A 25,660-nucleotide genomic window follows, 5' to 3' on the forward strand; every position below is an offset into this window, starting at 1 on the left:
CTCCCAACTTATCAATCACTTCCTTCTTTTTATAGCCTCTATCATATAGACTGTTCTCCAGGGTTACCAATCACTTCTTCGAATGTGGGTTCCTGGTTGCTCAAACATATTTTGAATCATTTAGCAATGATATATATTTTATAATACTTGGTTGTCTATTGTAATTAAATGAAGAAAGTGGGAAGAAGTAAACGGGGCATCTGTCGAGTGTGTTGACGTCATTGCGCATGCACAGGGGCTCTGCAATGACGACGAACACACTTTTTTCATTTCTAACATTTCTATCTTTTGGAAATGGAATATAACACAACAAGGGTGTAATATAAGTATATCTTAAGTGGAACACACTCGCTGAACAAGTTTAACAGTCGACAATGTGATGGGAAGAATTTGAGTTTTAAAATGGAGTTTAAATACATGACATGGGTAACTTGCTTGCATTTTAAACTGCAGCTTCATTTACACTGTTAGAAGTAGTAGAAATGTATAGAAGGCTAGACCTAGATTTGTTATTGTAATAATTTTTAAGTAACAGCATATATCTGAAGCAAAGCAGATAACGTAGAGCAATATAATTCTAGTAAAGAATATATAATGAACAGAGACTTTCAGTATCGTTGTTTAAATAATGATGCTTAGTATAATATATGGCATCTGACATGCTGCTGATAGAAGCAATGTTCTGAAATGTTTCCAAATATTAAATGCTTGTAGATGCCTATGAATGCTTTTACTGTTGAAATAGACTTTTAATGTGCTATAAGAACTGTATTTAAAAGTAATACTATGCAATGTAGATGAATGTACTGATGCTTTTAAAAGAGGGTGTGTCTATAGTAGCTTGATTGACTGGGAGTGGTCTTTCAGGTTAATGAGGTATACAGGGACAGCTTTATAAACCTCTTTGTGTGTGTTTTTATATTTGTATATGGTCTGAAGAAGCCACTGACAGTGGTGAAAGCGCTTACCAAATATTAACGTTCTTGGTTTATTTTATGTGGTCTGGAGCTATACTTCGTACAACTGCTACCATATTTTTCTTTGCTGCTGATTTTATTTTTTACTTCATGCATCCAGAAAATGACATCTTGGTGTTGTGGAACATTTTTAGATAGTGTCATGTCTTCAGGATGTGAAAATAATGAAGATAAAACAAAGGCTGTATCCATAAATTTTGCACCCACTCATGACTTGATACTCATATTTGGGTAACATGTTAAAGTATTTAGGAATATGGATCAAAAGCCTCTATTATGGCAGCTAAGGTTATGTTGGTAGAGACTAAACAAAAGATAATACAAAAATTGACAAACTAAAAGCTCTTAGTTTTGTATATGGATAGGAAGATACAGGCAATGGAAATAGTTTTAGTCCTTTTAGTTTTATGTATAGTTCAGGCATATTTTTATCAACCAGAGAAGAAGTTTTGGGTAGTAATAAAGTGTTGAAGGAATTTGTCTGGGAGTGAAGGAGGGCAAGAGTTAAGTGGGATAAGTTTATCCTCCCAATGGAGCAAAGTGATTTAGGATTATCTGATTTGGAGGGCTGTTTTATAGCTGCATAGTTGAGACTTGTATACATATCACAAACAGAAGGTTATAATTCAAAGTGGAAAGGGAGGATGATAATGAAGTGAGAGAGAAGGACTTAAAGAAATAAGGATAGAGTGGGATTTTGGATGCAGATCCTTAAAGAGGAGAATAACCACCATACAGAGTATCATATTTATGAATGTGCAGAAAGTGTTCTAAGAACTAAGCCAACACCAGACTGGAGAAAGATTTTGCTAATAGGAATGACTGCAGTTATGGGTACAGAAAAAAAGGCATGGGTGTATAATTTACTGAAGAAAACTGGAAAGGGAACCGGGGTTTTGGGAGCAAATAACTAGAGAGGAAAAGTAGTGAGATGAGCCAAGTAGAAGTTTGGATTGCAGGTTAGACACTACCTTCCCTATCAGGGATTGATATCAAAGTACAGGCAATTTGAAAGGGATAGGGGAGTCTTAAGTGCAACACCTGGACTTGTAGAGATTTTTAGTTGAATCTAGAATAGAAGCAGCAGTTAAGATTAGGATAATTAGTAGGGCATGTAAAATACTACATAAGTACAAGAATCGATTAGAGGATAGAAAAGATTGGGAAGAGAGAATAGGAAATCAATTTACAATGGGACAATGGAAGGACATATGTGTGGCTCCCAAGTGTGCAGCAAAGTGCATAAGGTTTAAGATTTTTGCTTGCATAGGTACTTACTCTTATACTCTCTACGATTACCCTGTCCTCTATTGGTCCGTCTTAAATTCAGTTTCCCTATTACTCTAGCATGTCCAAAGGTCAGTCAATGGTTTCCTCTCCAATCCAGCTGGTGAATCTGGGAATTTTGAGGCAATGTTACAACTGTCTCATGTACACGGACAACCATCTCCTCCTCCAAACAGGTTCAGATATATGTGAGAGATGCAACTATTTAGCCAAACTGGAGGCTGAGCTCTCTCATCTCAAAATTGGTGTAACCAGTCAGGAGGAGAAGGTAACCTCACACAACACAATTCCAGTATCACATAGTCCCACCACATCAGTGAACCAAACACATAAATACACAAAAACATGCTCGGAGGCTCTAAATGAAAATTTACCTAAGCAACAGAGACCTCCAAAGCAGACATCCAAGCAAACGCTACCTCAAAACAAAACACATACAACACATAACCCACAAAGTCAGTGTGCCAAGCAGCCACAGCCCTTAAGGCTGAATAACACACCTGATACTCTTGTTATAGGTGACTCTATTGTCAGAGACACTGACGTCCCGCTCACCAGGCTAAATAAAGAGAAGGTCACAGTGAGCTGCCTGTCGGGTGCTAGGATCTGACACATAACGCAAGCACTCAGGTCACTCCAAAGCAAATACAAATATGACTCAGTCATTGTACATGCTGGTTTGAATGACCTGAGACGTACCTCCCTGGACTACATGAAAAGAGACATAGAGGAGCTCTCTGATCATGTAGCCCAGGCTGGTATGACCCTGACCTTGAGCAGCATCTTACCCTCACCTAGAATGATGCCACAGTACAAAGACAAAATGATCGATTTTAACAATTGGCTAAAGTTTTGGTGTCATTCAAAGGGGATCCAGTGTCTGTCAGCCTGGGATGACATGCTCGACAAGCCACGTTGCTTCACTAGAGACTGCTTGCACCTGTCACCACTGGGTTTTTGGATATTGGCAAAGGCTCTTGCCACCCCCATAGTGCCTTTTTTAGGCAAGGCTCAAAAGTCAAACCCACCCCCATAGACAGCACAAGGAACAAGAAACTAAGGGTAATGCTGCTAAACGCCAGAAGTCTTAACCTCAAGATGCACGCACTCGAAGCTCTCCTCAGTATGGAGAACATTGATATCTGTGCAGTGACAGAAACCTGGTTCAAGGCTCCAGAGAGCACCCCAGCACTACCAGGCTATACCTCATATCATGCTTTTCAGCCCCGAACCACAAAAGGAGGGGGAGTTTCCATATTTATCAAGGATATCCACACCTCCAGGTTAGTGGCATTGCACAAAGTATCGGAGACCATCCATGTGCAACTAACAGTGGGCAAGACTGCTTTTCAGTTTATAGCATCCTACAGATCACCCACTCAAAGTCAGGAATCCCATTTGGCTTTCCTGAAAACATTGGAGAACATGAAGATCTCTCCGAACACAATTATATTGGGCGACTTCAACTACCCAAACATTGACTGGAAGCACTACCCAAGCCCCAGCACCTTAGCCTAAAGATTCCTGGAAATTATAAACTCAAATGCTATGGAACAACTAGTCACCACTCCCACAAGAGGGGACAACATACTAGACCTGATCATTACCAACATGGGGACTCTATGCTCCACACCAGAAGTATATCCCACATTGGTAAGATCAGACCATAAATTAATTTCACTGGATGTCTACATCCCGACCCCACCCCCAGCCCAGAAAACCACAGTGAAAAACTTCTCAAAAGCAAACTTCTCACTTCTCAAAACCGAAGTGGAATCCTTCAAGGCCCCAGGGTCATTGGAAACTACAGCCCAAACTGCAGAATCCTATATAAATGCATTCTACGGATATCTTCAGGAATGCATGGATCATGCTATCCCAAACAAAACCAAGACCCAATCATCCAAAGGCAGGCGTCCAGTCTGGTGGACCCCTGCCATAAATAAACTGTACAACAGAAGGAGGAAGCTACTACATGATAGAGCAAAATCCCTAATAGGGAAGGCATCTCTGATCAGTACTAGCAAAAAATTACGATCCCTCATAAAATCCTCCAAGGCCAGCTTCGAGAGAAAAATTGCACAGGACACCAAAGACGATCATAAGGCTTTTTTCAGTTATGTTAGAAACCTGGGATGCAACTCCCAGACTTGTTCTGAGTTGATTCTAAATGACAAAAAATACACTGAACCCACAGACATCGCCAATATCCAGGCAGACAGGTTCAGTGCAAACTTCTCCACCCCATCCCCCCCAAAAGAGCAAGTATCTATCCCGGCAGAGGGCTGCCTCCCAAACATCTCAGATGCTTAGGTGAAGGCTGCCCTCTCCAAAGCAAAAAACACTGCTTCCATGGGACCAGATGGCGTCCCAGGTTGTGTCCTACATGAACTACAAGAGGAACTAATCCCTCAAATAAAACAGCTATACAATCTCAGCCTCACTACAGGATATGTGCCCACAGAATGGCGTACAGCAACAGTGATCCCACTCCACAAAGGTGGAGCCTCTACGGACCCTGGAAACTATCGCCCCATAAGCCTGACTAGCTTAGTCTGCAAGGCTATGGAGAGGATCATCATGGAGCTCATAAACAAAGACATTGGGGACCTACAGACACTAGATCCTACCCAGTTCGGCTTTGTCAAGGGCAGAGCCTGCCTTTTGAACCTGGTTGACTTCTTTGAAACAGTCACCAAAGCCATAGATGAAGGGAAGGTAGTCCACACAGCCTATCTGGACCTTGCAAAGACATTTGACACAATACCCCACTAGGGCATCATAGATAAGCTATCCAGCTTAAATATAAACCCCTATGTCACAAGATGGGTCGCAAACTGGCTCAAAGACAGAACCCACAGAGTGAGAGTTGCTGGAGCCATGTCAGACTCGAAACTGGTCACAAGTGGCGTCCCACAGGGTTCTGTCCTGGGACCACTCTTGTTCAGTATATACTTTTCTGAGGTACAGGCAAACGTGGGAGGACTATGGCTCACCAAGTTCGCAGACGACTGCAAACTGGGTGCCATAATCAACTCTCCAGCTGACACAAACATCCTTCAAAAAGGTCTCACAGAGACAGATAACTGGTGCCAGCACCATGGTTTAAAGCTGAATGCCAAAAAATGTATAGTCATACCCTTTGGCAAAAACAATGTGCCCACAAATTACCACATAGGCGGAAACCTATTAAGTACAGAGAAAGTTATTAGGACCTGGGGACCCAAGTTGATAGCAATCTCTCCTTTGAAAACCACATTGCCAAAGTGGTTAGAAAGACCTTCTACATAGCCCACCTCATCACGAAGGGTTTCACATCTAGATCAAGAGAGGTAATCGTGCCCCTTTATTCATCCCTCATCAGGCCCATCATAGAATACAATGCCCCTTTTGGGATGTACCTTACCCGACACCTGCAGCAATTAGAAAGACCCCAAAAGTATCTCACCAAGAGGATCAAGGGTCTCAAACAGATGCCATATGCTGCTCGGTTAAAAAAACTCCGGCTCTACTCAGTTGCATACCGCCTACTTCGAGGCGATCTATGCCTGACATACAAAGCTATGTCAAATCCAGAATTAATGGACATGCTCCACCTCAGTAAATCTAAATCCCTTAGAGCCACACGCTCGAGGGACTTGAACCTCAGCACAGAAATAAATAGAACGTGCTGGAGTGACAGGTTCATAACCCAGAGGCTCCCTTCGCTCTGGAATAGAATTCCAGTTCATGTGAGGCAGAGCACCTCACTGAATCTCTTCAAGAAGAATCTCGATAAGTGGATGGGGGATTGTAGGTTTGTCCCAGGGATTACTCCCGTATCACTATTAGACAGAGGCACAGTAAACTAAACCTTAAAAAGGGCACAGTATACTCAAATCAAGGGGTAGCGTAAGCCATACAGAATCGGGCTAGGCTTATAATTGCCCCAGGGCAGATAGCCTAGTATGGACCTATGAACCTATACCCCAAACAGGTGTTAAAAGAACATTTCCCCAGGTAGATAGCAAATGTTGGAGGTACAATGGGAAGAAAAAGGTAACTGGGAGCATGTTTTTTTGCAATATAATTAGTTGGCAGATTAAAAACAAAATTCCATACAGAGTACTCTGTCAGAAATATTGGGGAACAAATGGTTGTAACTAAGAAATGTGTTCGTTTGAGTTGGGACACAGGATCTGAATTACTTAGACATAATAAGGTCTTATTAAATTTAACTCTGTTGCATGCCTTCTTTCTTTCTTCTTCTTCTTTCAGCTTTTTCCGGGTTAGGGGTCGCCACAGCGGATCACTCGTCCACTCATGATTGGCAGTAGAGTTTTATGGTGCCGAGGTGCCAGCCCGGCACTCAACCTTCCACAGAAGGCACACACTCACACCTATGGCCAATTTAGAGTATTCAAGCCACCTACTGCATGTCTTTGGGATGTGGGAGGAAACCGGAGCACTCGGAGGAAACCCACACGACCACAGAGAGGACATGCAGACTCTGCACAGAAGGCACCCCAGCCAAGAATCGAACCGGAGAACCTCTTGCTGTGAGGCGGCAATGCTAACCGCTGCACCACCGTGGCCGCCCAACTCTGTTGCATGCCAAAAAAGCAGTTACTGGGCAATGGAAATCAAAATCTATGTCAAATGTATTTTTGAAGTGTTGAATATTGTAAGAGAGATCAAATAACTGGAAGAGGGATCTTTAGAAAAGGAAGGACGAAATTACATAGAAAGAAATGGAGTTTGTGGGAACCGTACATGCAGAATAATGTTCAGGAGGGAGAGTGAGGTTTAAGTGAAGGCAGGAATTAAGAAATTTATGTAATGCTGGATTGAAAATAAAGAAAGAAAACATGTAATGTATAATGACTGTAAATGAAAGTAAATGTTAATATGGTCTTTTTTCTTTTCTGTTAATCTGTGTATGCCTATGCCTCAAGTAATATTTTAATTAATGTGTTTTAAAAAAATGTTGGTTCTGATTCAGACAATGCAGACATATTTGCATGAGTCTTCCCTTTGATGATGCACACTGTGTTCCGGGGACACCACTTGACTTACTAGTATCACTGTTCACCCGCTAAGGCTGGGACAGAGAATCACTGGGTCTAGACAGGATGTTTTGGTTGTGTCCCGACCTCAGTCTTCCCCCTTTGAGAAGTCTGGGAATAAGATTAAGTGCAAGAGGAAGCACATAGAATCTCCCACTGTGGACATAGAATAGGACTGGAAAGCTGATTTCTCCACCTTTACTACCTGTTGACCGTAGTTTGGAAAAAAATGGAACTTAGGTTCAAGATTTAATGGTTCCTGAATTATCCCTTCTGAGTCCAAACAAATCCTTGCACAAACCATTAATCACCCAAAGTCACCACCTTGGATGGTTCTTTCTGCTGATGAAAGGGTTTGGTTTACCTGATTAGAGAAAATGCATGGAAGATTGAAGAATCCTGAAATGAGGGCATCTCTCCTGAAGAGGCTAGACAAGATCTTCCTACTTTCTGAGACCAGATAATATATTTGTGCCTTCCAAGAGTTGCCCTTGGTGGTTGCAGAACAGTATAATGGACTCCATGATTACCTTGGCTACTGCTCAAGAAGGCTGCTTAATTTGAGACTTCCAAGATTTCTGCACATGGAGTAACAGCTTAATTCTAACTCTCCCAGAGTAAAAACAGAATCTCGGCAGAGAAAGTCAGTGGACTTGTATATCTGGGTAAATTTCAGTAACTGGCTAGTAAGTGCACTGCCTGGATGTCAGGAAAAAAGAAATACAGAGGACCTGAAAGAAAATTGGCTACAAAAGGTGAGGAAAAAACACTGACTGGGAAGAGTACTCCAGCTGTTCAGAAAAAGTAGTCCAAGCTCCAGACATGACTTCCAGTAACCTAGGGGAAAGTACAAGACAACTGCACACACACCAGGTAAAAATAAAAACACTGATGGAGTATATCAGTTTGAATAACAAAAGGCTGGAAAAAATGGAAGAAGCTTTAAATAGATATTCAGATGAGGTGATAAAACTACAAATATCTGATGTCAAAATGAAGAAAAGGTTGGTTGAATGCGAGACTGCTGAATATGAAATGTTTCAAAAAATAATATAATTAGAGGACAGAGCAAATAGGGAATACCTGAGATTTTCTGCTGTACCAGAGAAGCTGGAAGGAATAGACTGTATTAATTTTTTGAAAGCACAAATGAGCAACTGGACTGATATTCCACAGCAAGAGTTGTTAATTAAAGGGCACTTCATGTGCATGCTCCAAACCTGGCTATGAGAAAGCAACCTAGACATTAATAGTAAAGATGCAATCCTACAAGCAGAAGGAGATAATGACAAAACTGTGGCAGAAGAACTAAGTACCAAAAGTGGGAGACAGCAGAGTGTGGAGAATGATTACTCACTTTACACCAGGCAGAAGAGGAGTACATTTATTCCACTATTCAGGGAATGTCAAGAAGCAGGTCTGAGATTTAAACTGCTGTATCCAGCTATCTTCAAAATATTATTTCCTGGAAGGCCAAAATCAATGTTTGATGCAGTACATGCTAAGGAGGAAATAAGAAAGTTTGTCCAAAAAAATGAGCTGTGAAACTGAGGGCAATTCTGCTTCTTGTACTTTTGGTAATAAAGATCACAGAGAGACTGTGCCAGTGAAACCTTTTCCGATGTTTAAACAAAAAATGCTTGAGAGAAGGAAAAAAGCACAAGAGTTGACTAGAAAAACTGAGTGTGTGTTCTAAGTGAAGCAGAGACAGACTTTGGGAGATGGAGATGAATAGGAATAAAACCAGTAACTTGAAAATTGGCAAATGTGGGATTACAAAGCAATAATTATATTTGTGAAATATGACAGAACAAGAAAATCTGGAAATATTGGACTTTGACTTTGTTAAACTTGTAGGGGACTCTAAAGCATATGCCCTACTTTATGTCATTAATCATCATTATCAGTCCCCTTTTTTCCATTTTTCTACATGGGGTCGGGGTATCGTGTTAACTGTCGCCAACACACTTGATTCAGTGCCACACATCTGCCTTCTTCAACACTCATAGCTGACTGTCGCAGATCTTCTTTCACACAATCCATCCACCTCTCTGCTGGACGTCTTCGTTTCCTCTTACCTTCTTCCTGTCTGTCCCAAGTCTTCCTCACCAGGTTGTATTCTGCATTTCTACACATGTGCCCAAACCACCATAATCTGTTCTTTTTTATATTTTCTGCAATTGGAGCTACTATGGCTTCTGCTCTTATGTCCTCATTTCTTCGTCTGTTCCACAGTGTGTATCTATCACCTTTCTCAGGCACTTCATTTTCATCACCTCTAGCTTTTTCAACTGTTCTGCCTTTACTGCCCAGATTTCTGTACCATACAGTAGTACTGGTCACACTACTGTCTTGTACACCTTACTTTTCAGCTTCTTTGGCATTCTTCTGTCATAGACTACACCTGATACTTTATGCCATTTGGCAACATTGTCATTAATGTTCAGAAAAATTCTTAGGAGAGGGGAAGAGGAGGGAGACAATTGACTGTAAGTAAATCTTTTTTTTAAAGTAGTATTTGTATAGTACATGATTTTCTTTGAATGCTATCAAGTAACGTTCTCAGTTATTTTTAAGTGTAATGGGGATACTAACATAAACAGGTGCTCCAATTTTTTCTCCTTACTTTTCTCTTTCTCTTTGTTCAGTTTTAAGAAATGTAGGCACTATAGTATAAAAAAGAAGAAAAGTCTGGTCAAAAGAGCATGAAAAAATTGATGTAATTTTTTTCATTCTTGCATGGGGAATGCCTGGATTAAGGCCCATAGCTTGATCTAATAAGTTTTCAGAGAAAGCAAGTAAATGAGAAAGAACATTGAATATTATGAAGCTTTTTTTTCTAGCAAATAAATGTATGCTTACTAGCAACTTTGTATCTGGTCCTCATGTCTCCATGGAAACAATCTGATAAAGAGAAATGGCTAGGAGGTAATGTTTTCTGAAAGCATTCAGGTGTTTTCCCAGATGGGAGAGCTGTAAAAATATGACAAAACCAGACAACACTTAGTAGAAGCACAGACTGTACCATGCATCTTAGCATGGATAACATTTCTTTTAGGTTAACTCAAGTTTCTGAGTGTGGCTTTCAGTTCGTAACACATGTTTCTATTAGGATGGTAAAACTTCAGTATTTGAAGATGTACATAGTGTTGTGTTTTAGTATTATGTTACTAGGTTTTAAGGGGATATTGGTGGGTGTTTGTTTTTTTTGTTTGAGGGCTTTCAATAAAAAAAAAAAGTTTTGTTCTTACTATAACGTTCCATCTGTGTTGTTCATTTTCATTCATTCATTACCGATGGGTGTCTGTTCCGTCTTAGGAACCGAGTCAGCCTTGTAACAAGCTTGTACCAGCCAAAAAACTCTTGAGCAAAGCTTTTACTCACAATGCCCTTCTCCCTGTTACCTCAGATCAAGTTTTTCCATTATAAGTAAATCAGAGACTTTCTCTGAGCAGAAACCCTGAAGTAGGAACAGGACCCAATCCGATCCCCCAGGATCCTCTGGAGGGGGAAGGTGGGTGGGACGTAATGAATGAATGAAGACGAACAACACAGATGGAACGTTATGGTAAGAACATAACTTCTTTATCTGATGTTAATTTTCATTCATTCCTTACTGATGGGACAGAGTCCCTAGCTACCTTTAGTCCTGGGAAGCCATTATGGAAGGATGTTCCTGAGTATCATTGAACCAACGGATGCTCTTCCCCTGGAGGCCAAATCCAATTTGTAATGAGTGATAAACCTATGAGGGGTAGCCCACGTTGCAGCTGCACAAATATCATTCAATGAAGCCTTTGGATGAAAAGCAACAGAAGTTGCTACTGACCTGGTGGAATGTGCTTTGACTTTGCACGATAGATGAATTTTATTTCGTTGGTAAATCAAGGATATACAGTTTCTCAACCACTTGTACAAAGTTACTTTTGAGACAGGATTTCACAATTTCGGGCCTGAATAGGACACAAATAGCTGGTCTGATTTACGTACTGACTTAGTTCTGTCCAAGTAAAAATTTAACTGTCTATGTGCATCCAGCAAATGAAGACAGTATTCTCCTTTGTTTGAGTAGTTGGGAAAAAAGACTGGTAGGTCAGTCGTTTGGTTAATTGTCAATTCTGAAATAACTTTGGGGCAGAAAGGAAGGATTAGCCTGGAGTGATACTCTGTCTTTATGAAATACCATGTAAGGGCATTTAATACACAAAGCCTGAAGCTCTGAAATGCATCTGGCTGATGTGACAACCACCAAAAATTGTGATTTTTTTCAGGACAGGAACTTTAGATCATAAGTGGAAGCAGGTTCAAAGGAGATCATGTCAGGGATTGTAGTACTAGTGTTAAATTCCAAGGTTTGATGGGTTCCCTGAAGAGTGGTCTGATATGCAAGACCCCTTTTAAGAATGTTTTGCAGAGACGATGGGGGATTAGTGATGAGTCTTGAAAACCATTATGGAAGCTTGAGGTAGCAGCTAAGTGTACTCAAATGATTGAGGATGCTGCTCCTGAATGAAGAAGACTTGATAGATAATCCAAAACTACACTAACATGTACTGAGCAAGGGTCTAGTTGTCTGTATTGGGACCAAATAAGGAACCTCTTCCACTTGCAGAGATAGATTTTCATGGTGGATGGTTTATATGAAACCAGAAGGATATCACGCACTGAGGAGGTAAGGTTATTCTGCCTGGCGATTACCAGAAGTGGAGAAAACAAGCTGTCAGCTTGAAACTGGAGGTGTTCGGGTGAGTCAACCCTTGGTGCGAGATCAGTTCTGGAGTTGGATCCAGAATCCATTGGTGATATACTAGATGAGGCTAAAGGAAGGGGAACCAAACTCGTTGTGGCCAGTAAGGAGCAATGAGGATTACTCTGTTTCATAGACGAAGGGCTTTCTTTAAAAGTTGGGGAATCAGGGGAAAGGGAGGGAAAGCATACAGAAGTCCTGTGGGCCAATCGTGAATCAGAGCATCCGTTGGCGACCCCCCCCCCCCCCGCGGGGGAATTAGGGCAAAGTAGCTGCTGCATTTGTGGTTTGCTGGAGAGGCAAATAGGTCGCAGTAAGACTGGCCCCAGTGGCTGAAGATCTTTGCTGCAATAAGAGGATTGAGGGACCACTCGTGAGACATTAGGATACATCTGCTCAGCTTGTCTGCAATCGCGTTGGAACTCCCGGGAATATACATTGCAATCAGAAAGCAGTTGGAAGCTATCGCCCACTGCCAAATTCTCATGGCTTCTCGACACAATGGGTAGGACTTGGTTCCCCCTTGGTTGTTGATGTACCAGACTACTGACATGTTGTCTGATTGAATAGCAATTGTCCCTGATGGAAGGATGGATTGAAATACTTGCAACACTAGAAGCACTGCCCTCAGTTCTAGGACATTGATATGCAGGTGGGCCTCTATGTCTGACCAAGTACCTTGGACCATCTTCCCTTGGTAAAGCCCCCTCCCTATCAGGGAACCATCCATAGTCACTGTGGCCCTGGGCTATTGTGGGAAAAAGGGGCAAATCCATAGTTGTCCATCTGGCTTCATCCAGCACATTAAATCCCACTTGCATCGCTGAATTATCCATATTTGAAAGGACAAGGGATGTTGTAAGGGGTACCATTGTGTTAGAAGGAGCCATCAGAGAATTCTCATGTATAGTCTTGCCAAGGGCACTATGGTAATTGACTCTGCCATGGAACCCAGGAGTTGAAGGATTGTTCGAGCTGGGACTAGGCTTCAACAGAGTATCACCCAGATTTGGGATCTTCTCCTGTGTAATCTGTGGTTCGGGAGAGAAATTAGGCAAGCATTTGTGTTGAAATTCGCTCCGATAAACTCTAATAAAATAAATCGATAAAGGACTGAAAGGGAATCATGTTGCACTTTCCTCAGTTTATATAGATTCCCAGATATTCTGCTAGTCTGAGAGTGTAGTTTAGTGCTATCTCCAGTAGACGGTTAGTGGAGGCGGTGAGGAGCCAATCATCTAGGTAGGAAACACCCAGAATTCTTGTAGTCTCAAGTGAGCTGTTACCACTGCCATGCACTTGAACACTTTGGGGGCTGTAAAGAGTCCGAAGGGCAGCACGCAGAATTTAAAGTGATTGACTCCTAGCCGAAAGCGAAGAAATCTTCTGGAACGTTTGTCCTTTTTTATGTGGTAATATGCATCCTGAAGACCTATTGAGCACATCCAATCATCTTTCTCCAAGAACGGAAGGATAGACTGAACCATGACCATCTGGAATTTTTCTTGTTTAATAAATTTGTTTAGGATGCTGAGATCCAGAATTGGTCTCCAGTCCCCTGTCTTTTTTGGCACTGAAAAGAATCTTGAATAGAATCCAGATCCTATCTGGTCTGGTGGGACTGTCTGGATGACTCTCTTTTTGAAGCAGCTTTTGAATTTCTATTGCTGCTGTTTCCATTTGACTGGGTGGAACATTGGGGATTCAACTTGGTGACATTGGGTAAAGATTGAATGAGACGTGTTATCCTCTGGTTATGATCCATTGCACCCATAAATACATTGTTATTGTTAGCCAGGCAGAATGATGCAAGGAAAAAAGTCCCCTGACTGCTTCCAGAGGAAAGCAATCGGGCTACTCCTCAGGAGCGCTGATAGGGTTGTCCAGAGAAACAATCTCTGGAGCCCTGGTTACACAGACCCCCTGTGCTCCTGTAGGGGCATCTTCAGAATGAGAATACTCGCCATGTGTGTCACAGAAAGGACCCTGCAATTTCTTGTGCCACATTTTTCCGCACCTCTGGTTCCTAGAGTATGGGTGCTAAGGGGTGGAAAAATGCATGCCCACAGCAGACCGGGTCTTCCTGTCCTTCTCACACCTGGCCAGTGTGTCTTTCACTTTCAGGCCGAAAAGGGAAGAAGCTTCCACTGGAGCGTTAAGAAAGGAAAACTTAAAAGGGTTCACAAAGGCACATCCAGGTGTGACGTCTCATGACAACCCCTGAACCCATTGCTCTGGCTGCTCCTTCAGTGGCATGGAAAATCAGACGCATGGAGGAGTTGGATATGGATTTCAGGGTTGCTAGCTGCGAGGCAGTTTTGTCATGGACCTCGTCAGGGACAGCTTCTGCCAAAGTTTGAGAGAGTTCGGCGACTAAGTCTCTCTGAAACCTGCTGAAGTGTGCCAAATAATTCAAAGACCTAACAGCAAAGGTCGATGACACAAAGACTTGCTTCCCCAACCTGTCCACCACCCGAGACTCCCTGTTTGGGGGTGGACAGTCTGGCTTTCCTCAGCCAGTTCCTTTCTTGTGGCAGCCACCACCACCACCACCATTGTGTCTACTAGAAGACCCTTGTACCAGTGTGGGTGCTGTTCAGTAGGAGATAAAATTTTGTCTGGCCTCCATGGGATTGGTTTAGTGGCATCAGGACTCTTCCATGTGCACTGCATGATGAGCTGAACCAGCTCATCTGCAGGCAGGGTCACCCAGGAAGGAGAGGGTCGAGCACGAAAAGTCTGCAGCAGCAAGGACTCCTCGGAGGAGGGATTGGTGGGCTTCCAGTCACCCCCTCTATTTCAGTATTTCAAGGATGTCGCCAAACGAGACATCATCAGGGGGTGACCGTGGGGTCCCCTCCCCTTCATCGTAGTCCGTGTCCTTGGTGAGAGACTCCTCAGGAGATTCCATGTACTTCCTCTTGCAAGTCCTCTTGCGTGGCACCTCTTCAGTGGGAGCTTCTGAAGAGGACTCCAAAGAAAGGGCACCCTGCAGTAGGGTATCCTGAGGCTTTTGTGCTTGATCTCCCGAAGCAGTGGCTTGTGTCAGCTGCGGCTCAGGGGAAGGACATAACTGATGCTCCGATGCTGACGGCTTGCCTACAGAGGCAAGGGCCCTCACATCTCCTGGAAAGCCAGCCCACCTGAAGAGGGATGGTAGCCTGGAACCAAGAACGACAACCTCGGAACCAGGGTCACACTCCACTCCAATGGACCAGCTCCTAAGGAAGGAGTCTCAAGATGACTTTGTACCGATAGGACTCCTGGGACCATAGAAGGTGGCGTAGAAAAAATCAGTGCTGTGCTAGGAACCACAGTGCCCATGGTCCAGACATGATCCTGAGAAAGGCTCTGTTCTGAATGAGCTGAAGGCCAAAGGGTCAGCTCCGGAACCACTGTGATGTCCACCAGTGGAACTGAAGCAGTGGGAGCCAATGAGGGCATCGGTTCCAGGGGCTTCGATACCTGCACAGAGGTCAAAGGAGGAGAATATGCTGGAGTCCGTGGAGAAAGACTCCCAAGTCCTACAGGGAAGGGAGTTTTGGAAAGTGTTGTAATCCCCCTCGCTGTCAGCACCTGATCCACAAGACACACCACATCCAATTCCAAGAGGCTCCTGGTTGATCGAGTCGATATCCCCAATGGGGAGTCAAGTCTTTCCAAGTAGGGGCTGAATTTCTGCCCAAAGAAGGGGTCCACTGTGGGTGAATATCGAGTCCTGGCTGCATGGTCCATTGGGCACCGAAGTCTCGTGGGTGGAGACAAGTATAGAAGGTGTGTCCGGTGTGGGAAATCCTGGAGCAGAAATTATAGGTAGGCTCAGTGCCGAGGATGGTACCGCGGTTAAAGATATTGAAGATGGCACTGAGGTAGATATTAGGGGTCTTGGTAAGGTCATTGCTGCAGACATAATCATTGGTGCCGTAACTGGCGCCGAAGATACAGATTTTTATGACAGCACCGTAGTCGGTACCACAGATGGTGCCGTGAAAATCAGTTTAGCTCCTGAACCAGTCAATTTGGCATTTTTTGTTTCGGTTCCTACTTTCTGTCACCCGAAGGTGATGAAGGAACTGACTGTGGTCTCTTTCTGTGCTCTTTACTGGGAGGGGATGAGCCCTCCGACCCAGAGATAGCTTCTGAAAACGGTGTCTTTAGGAGACCCTTCAGAATTGGTTTGTTTTTCCTTTCATTAAGGGTTCCGGAGCGAAACCCTTTACAAATAGAACAAGGTGGTTGAAGTGACAGATGAGGAACACCCAGACACACAAGACATGGGTATCCGAATTCGGCATTTTGAGGCTGCACTGGTTGCATTGTTTGAAACCAGAAGCACCCTTCTTTTCCGACATGGTACTCTTAACAACTATCACAAGAATACAGTAAACACATAAGTTATGGTAAAGATTTTTTTTTAATAGAAAGAAGAAATACGGGGAAAGGGAAATACCAGCAATGGTATTGGAAGGTTACCTCAAGGGTAGTGGGAAAGGGCCTATACCAACAATGGTATAAAAGACTACCTAAAAAAAACAGTAAGAAACACAGTAACAACAATAAACATACTAGTAGTAAGACAGTGGGTAAGTAACGATAAAGGCATAAAGAAAATAACAGAACAACAAATAATTTGAGAATTTCCAAAGTACTTAGCTGAGATCTGGCTTGACATGGGTTTACAGCAACATGGCAAATGAGATCTGGGATAACAGGGAGGAGGGCATTGTGCGTAAAAGCTTAGCTCGAGAGTTTTTCAGCTGGCACGAGTTTGTTACAAGGTCGACTCAGTTCAGAGGACAGAACTGACACCCATCAGTAAGGAATGAATGAAGATTAACATCAGATCAAAATGTTTTGTAAGATATGGCATAGGCTCAAATGGATTTGACAAGAAATAACTGTATAAAAGATCTTACATTCATTCATTTGCTAACAAATAGTGTATATTGTAACATAAAAGCTGGAACTAGACATTTAACAAAAAAGCTGTTACACATAAAAAGGTTGGAATAATAACTTTTAACACAATGTTTTCTGTAATGACTTTAAATGTCAATGGTGTCACAGACAAACTCACAAAAAGAAAGAGTAGTGAACTATGTTAAAAATGTATAGTGCAAATAGCTTTGCTCCAGGAAGCACACTTGGAAAGAAATGAACATGTGAATTTGATAGAGAGAGGTTTTCAGGATGGTTATCTAGCAGAATACTTACAACAAAGGAAAACAGGAGTACTTATATTAATTGCAAGAAGAGCTCCAGTAGTGATAGAAGAGGATAAAAAAGATAATAATGGTAGATTTATAGTACTAAGGGGCTACTGGCAAGGGAGAAGGATTACACTGGCATGCATTGATATTCCACCTAAAACTGGTATAATGGAGCTTAAAAAAATTCTGGGAGAAATAATCAGCTTTCAGAAGGAACTCAGGCATGAGCTGTCAGCTTCGTTAGACACCCTATTCAACCAAAGCCTGAGGACCGGCTTCTTTCCAGTTGAATGGAGGCCATTCACTGTCATCCCTCTACATAAAGGTGGAGCTTCCACTGACCCAGGCAGTTATAGGCCCATCGGCCTAACCTGCAAGGCCATGGAACACATTATCATGGGGCTTATAAACAAGGAGATTGGCAACCTTCAGATACTTGACCCCACACAGTTTGGTTTTGCCAAAGGGAGGTCATGCTTGTTAAACTTGGTCGACTTCTTCTAAATAGTCACCAAAACCATGGACAAGGGGAAGATGGTGCACACTGCCTACCTTGACCTAGCCAAAGCCTTTGACACTTCCCAACTCGGGCATAATAGATAAACTCTCCCAGCTAGGCATCAACCCATACGTTACCCGATGGTTAGCTTTCTGGCTTACTGATAGAACCCACTCAGTCAAAGTAAGGGAAGCCACCTCTAGTAGTAGACCCGTAACGAGCGGTGTACCCCAAGGATCAGTCTTGGGACCTCTACTGTTTGGGATATACTTTTCTGAGGTGCAAGCCAAAACCAGTGGTCTGTGGCTGACCAGATTAATTCCCCTAGTGATATGAACATCCTGCAAGAGGGCCTTACCCAAACTAATGACTGGTGTCAGAAGCATGGCCTCAAACTGAATGCCAAAAAATACATCATTATCCCTTTGGGGAAAATGTCATCCCCACTAATTATCACATTAATAACAATGTACCAAGCATGCAATCAGTCGTGAGGGACTTGGGCACCCAAGTTGATAGCAACCTGACTTTTGATGACCAAGTTGCCTCCGTTGTATGGAAGGCTTTCTATATGGTCCACCTCATAAATAAGGGTATTTCATCCAGGAACAAGGAGGTCATAACATCCCTGTACTCCTCCCTTATCAGACCCATTATCGAGTACAGTGCCCCCTTCGGCATGTAACTTGCCAAGCACATGCAGCAGTTGGAGAGACCACAGAGGTTCCTGATCAGGAAAATCCAGGGTCTCAAGCACCTATCCTATACAGATAGGCCAAAAGCCCTGTCCCTCTACTCAGTCTCATACAGACTGCTCAGAGGTGACCTGTGTCTGGCATACAAGGCCATTTCAGACCCAGCCTTGATGAAGTTGCTGCATATCTGTAAAACAAACTCCACTCGCACAACCCACACACAAGGCCGTAACCTGGTCTGTGACATTAATAGAACTTGTTGGCAGGATAGATTTGTGTCCCAAAGACTCCCCCGTCTGTGGAATAGACTCCCTCTCCTTGTAAAGCAGAATACCACTCTAGCCCTCTTTAAGAGGAACCTGGACGACTGGATGGGAAACAGAACTTACATCCCTGGGATTCCCACCTGTGTCCCTGCTGGATAGAGGAAACAGGTGCTGACTTTGAAGGAACATGGGCAAAATTCTTGGTTAGGCTTATAAGGGCCAAGCCAATAGCCTAGTATCATCCTATGAATCTATGAATATTACTGATGGGTTAGGATGGGAATTTGATTTGCAACAGTGAAGATGTGTCTGGGGGGCCCAGAAGGGAAAATATAACAAAGGAGGGTAAAGTTTTGAAGAAATCCATGAAAATATTTGGCATGGAAAATCTGAATTCAGTATTAGGAGTTTGGAATGAATTTACATATTAGAAAATATGAACACTGCTCAGGATAAAGCACCCTCGTGAAGCAAAGTACAAAATCAAAATATCCAGAACTTCAAGGGCACAACACGACAGTTGGAGCCGACTTCTTTTCTTAAAAACAGCTTTATTCCAAAAATAAAAAGTATAAACAGCCAGTAAGCGCTTTCACGTTGTAATAAGCACCCAATAATGGTTTCAGATCATGCGTCAGTAGTAACTAAAATAAAAACACAAGAGTAGTAAAATAAAAATGAGACACTGGCACTTTCCCACCTATCTGTTGAAAAGAGAGGAATTTAAGGAATGGGTAGTGGAAATTATTCAGGAGTTATTAGAGAAGATAGAAATTTCTTCTGAAAATAGAGCTATTGAGTGGGATAAAATTAAAGTGAAATTTAAAAATAGGGTGGAAATAAAAGAAAGGAAGATATGGTTAAGAAGTAACAAGAATTGTTTAGAGGAACTAACAAGTGTTAAAATGTTGCAGAATAGGGGTAATCTCACAGAACAAGAGGAGCAACTCGACTGCTAAACAGAAAATAAGGGATTACCTCAGTAACATGCATGAGTTTAGAAAGACTGCTGTTAAGCAACTGTTTTTTGATAATAATTCTAGAGCACAAAAACCTTTAGCACAATGACTCGGGTAACAAAGTAGAAAGGGTTGTTGTCAAGTTTAGGGAACCTAGAAGAAGGAAGATAAGAGATCCTGTAGAGGTATTTGAAATATTTCAGAAATTCTGTGAAAGTCTGTATAAAGCAGAGAAATATGGAAATAAAGAAAAGGTGTGAATAGAATTTTTATGGAAGAGTTAAATATCCCAAATTTAGATGTAGATGAGGTTCAATTACTAAGAGTTAAGATAGGAGGAGATGAGATAAAAATGGCTATGTATAACCAATCCACAGGAAAGTCCCCAGGAATAGATGGTATTCATGTGGAAGTTTGGAAGCTAGGAGGGAAAAACAGATAAAGATCTAGAAGGTTTTGTTTAACAGAATTTTAAGAGTAGGAGAAGTAACAATATCCTGGAAAAAAGTGGTGGTAGCTATAATTCCCAAAGAGAGTAAAGACCCATCAGATTTAGCTTCATACTGGCCCATTTCAATACTAAACCTTGATTATAAAGTGTTTATTTATATAATAGTTAAAGGGATGGCAAAAGTGATAGATATGGACCAGTGTGGTTTTGTGGTGGAGAGGTAAACATTTGACAACATTAACAGAACTTTGATGATCTAGAGGGAAGCAGAATGTAAGAAAATACCACTTTTGTTGTTGGGTCTTGATGCAAAGAAAGCATTTGGTAGAATAAGCTGAGACTTTATGAGGAGGGTAGTGGTAGCATCTGCATTCCGTGATAAAATTATAAGATTGATTAGGAGGCTATATGAGGGATCGGAGGTGATAATTAAAGTGGGTGAGTTCCTCTCTGATAATTTCTGTTGAGAAGAGGAACCAGGCAGGGGTGTCCTTTTTCCACTTTATTTGCATTATATTTAGAACCATTGTCAAAGAAAATAAGGAACTCAGAAATTCAAGGATTTAATTGGTATGGTAGTCAAGAATAGCTGGCTTTGTTTGCAGATATTAGTTTATACCTGATAAAACCAGAAAAGGAATTTTAAATTTTGTGGAACATTTTGAAACAGTTTCAAATCTTTTTGAGATCCAATTTTAATGAAGCTAAAACAAAGGCAATAGCTGTAAATTGTGTGGCCACACACAAAATGGTTTAGCAATATCCATAATTATGGTAATATGATAAAATGAAGTACTTAGGAGTATGGATTTAAAATGATTCTGGTGTGGCAGCTAAGGATATGTGGGAAGATGCCAAACAAAAGATAATACAAGAAATGAGAAATTGGGAGCTTTGTTATATGGATATAGTGAGATACAAGCAGTTAAAATGTTTTAATTCCTTTAGTCTTGTACACAGGACAGACATGTTTTTAACAACCACAGGAGAAGTTGTGGATAGCAATTTAAGAGCTGAAAGATTTTATCTGGGAGGGAAGAGGCAAGAGTCCGTCGGGATTGCTTTATATGCCTTTGCATATAGAGCAATCTGTGACCCAGCTTTAATGGAAATACACATTCGCAAGTCAAATAGCACATGGTTCAGTCACTCAAAGGACCTTAATCTGGTATGTGACATCAACAGAACTTGCTGGACCTTGCTGTGTCTTAATTATGGTGTCTGCCAAAAAAGTAATTACTAGAAAATGAAAATCAGAATCTAAACCAACTATATTAGAAGTAGTGAATATAGTAAAAGAGATAAAACAACTAGAATTGAGATCTTTAGAAAAGGAAGCAAACTACATAATAAAAAAATGGGAATTGTGGGAACAATAGATACAGGGGAGGAATGAGGTTTAAAAGAAGGCAGGACTTAAATGAGTTGAGTAATGTTTGACTGAAAATGATTGGGTAGATTGTAAGTGATATTTAATGTTTGCAACTGGTAGTGTATCAGTATGGTTTGTGATGTAAAATGCTTGCAACTAGGATTGTGTCTGTGCGGTTTGTTTTCATTTATAGAAATGTATGATTGTTTATGTCATAAGTGATGGTTTAGTAAAGATATTTCTTGTTTAAAAAAAAGGGACAGGAATTGAATAAGGTATGTGATTTTGCTTAGGTTATATGATATATAGTAATATATGTGAAGAATAATGTTTGATGTAATGTGGTCCTATCTCGCCTACATTCATTACTGACGGGCTCGTAGCCTAGAATTGGCTCCGACTCGGCCGCTATCACTAGCACAAATTGGCTGGGCTAAGCCTGTATCCCAGGATGCACCACGCCCAAACCCCCAGATCTCGTTTGCCGCTCGTTGAGTGAAGACGTGGTCTCAAGCTTAGCTGTGGCTAAGTACTTTATTGAACTATTTACTTAGTTTTCTGTGAAAACGAAGACTGTTTCACCTACCTCGGCTCCATTGGTCTCGGAGCCGCAGGAGATGCTGTCGGTACCGAAGACTGCTTCCTCGGTTCCACTGCCTTCGGAGCCGGAGGAGGTTTCTGTTGTTTTGGAGCCGACCTCGGCTCCAATTCTCTTGGAACCGATTCGGAGCCATTCTCCTAGCTTCGCATTGGATCCTTTAGAGAAGACTTGTCGACCCCCTTCTGTGTCCTCCAAGTCCTCCAGGTTGTCTGATTCGGATTTGGATAGGGTGGTGCAGAGGCTCCACCAGTCACCAGTGTTAATGAAATTATTCTCGGCTCCAGCCCAGTCGGCTCCAGAGCCTGTCCTTGTGTCGGTTCCGATAATTCCTCCTCCAACCACCTCTCTGTCGTCGGAGCCGGAGTGTCCTGAGTCGAGTGAGGTCCTTGGGTCGGCTTCGAAACCCCCTTTGAGTTTTTCGGCTCCAACTCTTTCGGTCCCATCTGATGGTTTCGGCACTCAGGTTTCGTCGGTCGGACCCGAGGGGGATACATTCGGGGCTCCAGACTTCGGCTCCGAGTCTCCCTCTTGGTGCTTCGGCCGGGTGAACCCCTGTTCCGATCGTGGTCTTGGAGATGGGTCGCTCCTCTGATTCAGGTGGACCCGCCATTGAGGCCATGAGGAGCGCACTGGCCATGTCTTTGGTGACATCACTCGAGTCAACCACTCCTTTCCTGGACACTGCGACTAGAGCCTCTGATGCCCCCCTATCTGCAGACAGCGGGGCTCGAAGGCCTGAGGATACCCCCATGCGTGGTCCCCTGCTTTCTGAGGGCCCTTCAGAGTCCTTGCCTGAAGAGCCTCCCAGAAAAAAGCTGTGTAAGAGAAAGCACATAGACTCCCCAGATGAGTCTGCAACCTCAGACACCGACCTCGATGATGCAGAGGGGTCCCCAAAGTCGTCCTCTGACGATGTCTCATTCTCCGACATCGTGGAGATTTTGAGGCAGAGAGGTGACTGGCCCTCCAAAACCCCCTCTGAGGAGGAGTCGGTCTTCCTCAAGGCCTTCAGAGCCCGACCTTCCACTTCCTGGGTGTCTCCCTCCTTCAATGAACTGTTGGACCTTATTTGTCGAAGGGTGTGGGAACACCCTGACTCCGTGGAACCGGTTCCCAGCCGCCCCAACAAGTTTTTGTCTGCGCCTCCTGGGAAAGAATTTTTGACGAAAGGAGTTCCTGTAGATGCCATGGTGGTGGTGTCTGCCACTCAGCAAGAAGTTGCAGAGCCTTCTGCTTCTGTTCATCCTCCTAACAAGGCGTCTAGGAGTCTGGATCGGTATGGAAAGCGTACCCTGTCCTCAGCGACCTTTACTTTGCAGTCGCTGAATTATCTGTGTCATTTTATGAGGCTCCAAAGAGATCTCCTCAAGGAGTTGGGAGATACTCTGTCGGGTAACTTGCCTGAGGCGGTGAACCATACTGTCAACGCCCAGCTGTCTACCCTGTCTTCTATTGTTAACTCGTCCATGAGGCTCATATCCTATGCAGCCGAGGGGGCGGGTAGGGCAGCTAGCTCAGGCCTAGCCCTCAGGAGGCAAGCCTGGATTCACCTGTGTCACTTCGCGGAGACCTTCAAGTCTTCCTTCATGGACTCTCCCTTTGACGGGTCCTCCCTCTTTGGACCCAAAGTGAAAGACACTCTCACCAGATGTGAGCAAGAGGGTAAGACTTTGTGTGCTGTTGGGGCCCGTTTTTCACTTCCCTCTAGACCTTATCCCAAGATGCAGAGGGGAGGAAAGATGTGGTTCAGGAAGTCTCAGAAGTCTTATCCTGACCATCATGGTGACCCACCTCCAAAGGCAGAGGAGGGGGGAATTACTCTGGAAGACGTCGCCCTGTGGGTGGGGGAGGCCCCCGCAACTCAGGAGACCGTGAGTCCTTTTGTGGTTCCTCCTACCAACGTCCCTGAGAGACTGCCCGACTGTGCCTCTCCGGAGCCAGTCTGGGGTCGTTTCTCAAAGCATCTGCAAGCCTGGGATAACATCACTCAGGATTGTTGGGTGCTTCGAATTATTGCCGGAGGTTACACCATTCCCTTTATCTCACCCCCTCTGCCACCCAAGAGAGTCCCAGATGTTCCACCCAGTCAAAGGGACCAAGCAGCGTTAGAAGTCTCAAAGCTGCTGCAAAAAGGAGTCATCCAACCAGTCCCCTCAGACCAGATCGGATCAAGAACTTACTCGAGGTTATTTTTGGTGCCCAAAAGAACAGGGGACTTGAGGCCCATCCTGGATCTCAGCCATTTAAACAGCTTCGTCAGGAAGTCCAAGTTCCGAATGGTCACTCTTCAAACCATTTTTCCCTTGTTGGAAAAAGGAGTATGGATGTGCTCCATCGATCTCAAGGACGCCTATTATCACATCAAGATAGACAAGGCCTCCAGGAATCACTTACGCTTCCGGCTGGGAGCCAGTCATTTCCAATTTCGAGCCCTGCCCTTTGGTCTCACCACATCCCCCAGGGTATTTACCAAATGTCTGGCAGTTGTGACTGCTCACCTGAGACGTCTAGGATTCCAGGTGTTTCCTTACCTAGAGGACTGGCTTCTCACCGCCCCCACCAGGCATCTACTTGTTCGAGCCACGGAGGTCACCATCAACTTGGGTCAACTCCTAGGGATTACTTTCAACTGGCAAAAATCTGTCTTGCTGTCATCACAACGTGTTGCATTTATCAGCGCAGAGCTAGATTCCGTAGAAATGAGGGCTTTCCTTCCTACAGAAAGAATAAAAGTGCTACAGGCTCAAGTTTTGGCCTTATTACCTCTGAAAAAGGTCCAAGCCAGACTAGTTCTTCAGCTACTAAGTTCCATGTCGGCCACCATCCTACTAGTACCCCTGGCCAGGCTACATATGCTGACACTACAGTGGCTTCTTTCGGTCCAGTGGTCCTTTCAAGAGCTCCCTCTGTCTCATCCGATTCTTATAACGGAACAATGCTGACAGGATCTGCATTGGTGGCTTCATGCACCCAATCTGAACAAAGGGAGATCCCTGAATCCTCCGCCCCCTACTGCCACAGTGACCACGGACCCCTCCCAGACAGGGTGGGGGGGCATTATCTGGGCAGAACGGTCCAAGGCACGTGGCAGGAACACAAGGTACACTTGCATATAAATGTTCTGGAGATGAGAGCGGTGCTACTAGCGTTGCAAGCACTTCACAGCTCTCTTCCCAAGGGCACTATCTCAATTCTTTCCGACAACATGTCAGTCATGTGGTACCTGAACAAACAGGGGGGAACCAAGTCCTATCCCCTTTGCAGAGAGGCCATGAGAGTGTGGAATTGGGCGGTGTCTTCTCAACTTTTTCTAGTGGCAACGCACATTCCGGGGAAGTCCAATGTGATAGCAGACAGGCTAAGCAGAGCTATTCTGATGCCTCACGAGTGGTCCCTGAGCGATCGAGTTGCGGCTCAGATCTTTTCCAGGTGGGCTCTACCTTGCTGCGACCTATTTGCCAGTCCCCTCAATGCCAAGTGCAGCAATTACTTCACTCTGATCCCCCCCTCAGGGGGAGTCACCCAGGGATGCTCTAGTCCACGATTGGCCC

At 43.4% G+C, this 25,660-nt stretch overlaps 1 protein-coding gene across 1 annotated transcript in view; it reads left to right on the top strand.

The window, feature by feature from the left end:
* The window catches only part of ANAPC1 (anaphase promoting complex subunit 1), a 3,613,296-nt gene that overhangs the window by 3,083,801 nt on the left and 503,835 nt on the right, over positions 1–25,660 (top strand). The window contains exon 41 of the mRNA XM_044060160.1: positions 3,192–3,206. Within this exon, the coding sequence (XP_043916095.1) occupies positions 3,192–3,206 (15 nt within the window). The remainder of the gene's footprint in view (positions 1–3,191; positions 3,207–25,660) is intronic.

This window comes from Protopterus annectens, chromosome 1.part2, assembly GCF_019279795.1.
Source record: "Protopterus annectens isolate FY-2018-M chromosome 1.part2, PAN1.0, whole genome shotgun sequence".
Classification (NCBI taxonomy): domain Eukaryota; kingdom Metazoa; phylum Chordata; order Ceratodontiformes; family Protopteridae; genus Protopterus; species Protopterus annectens.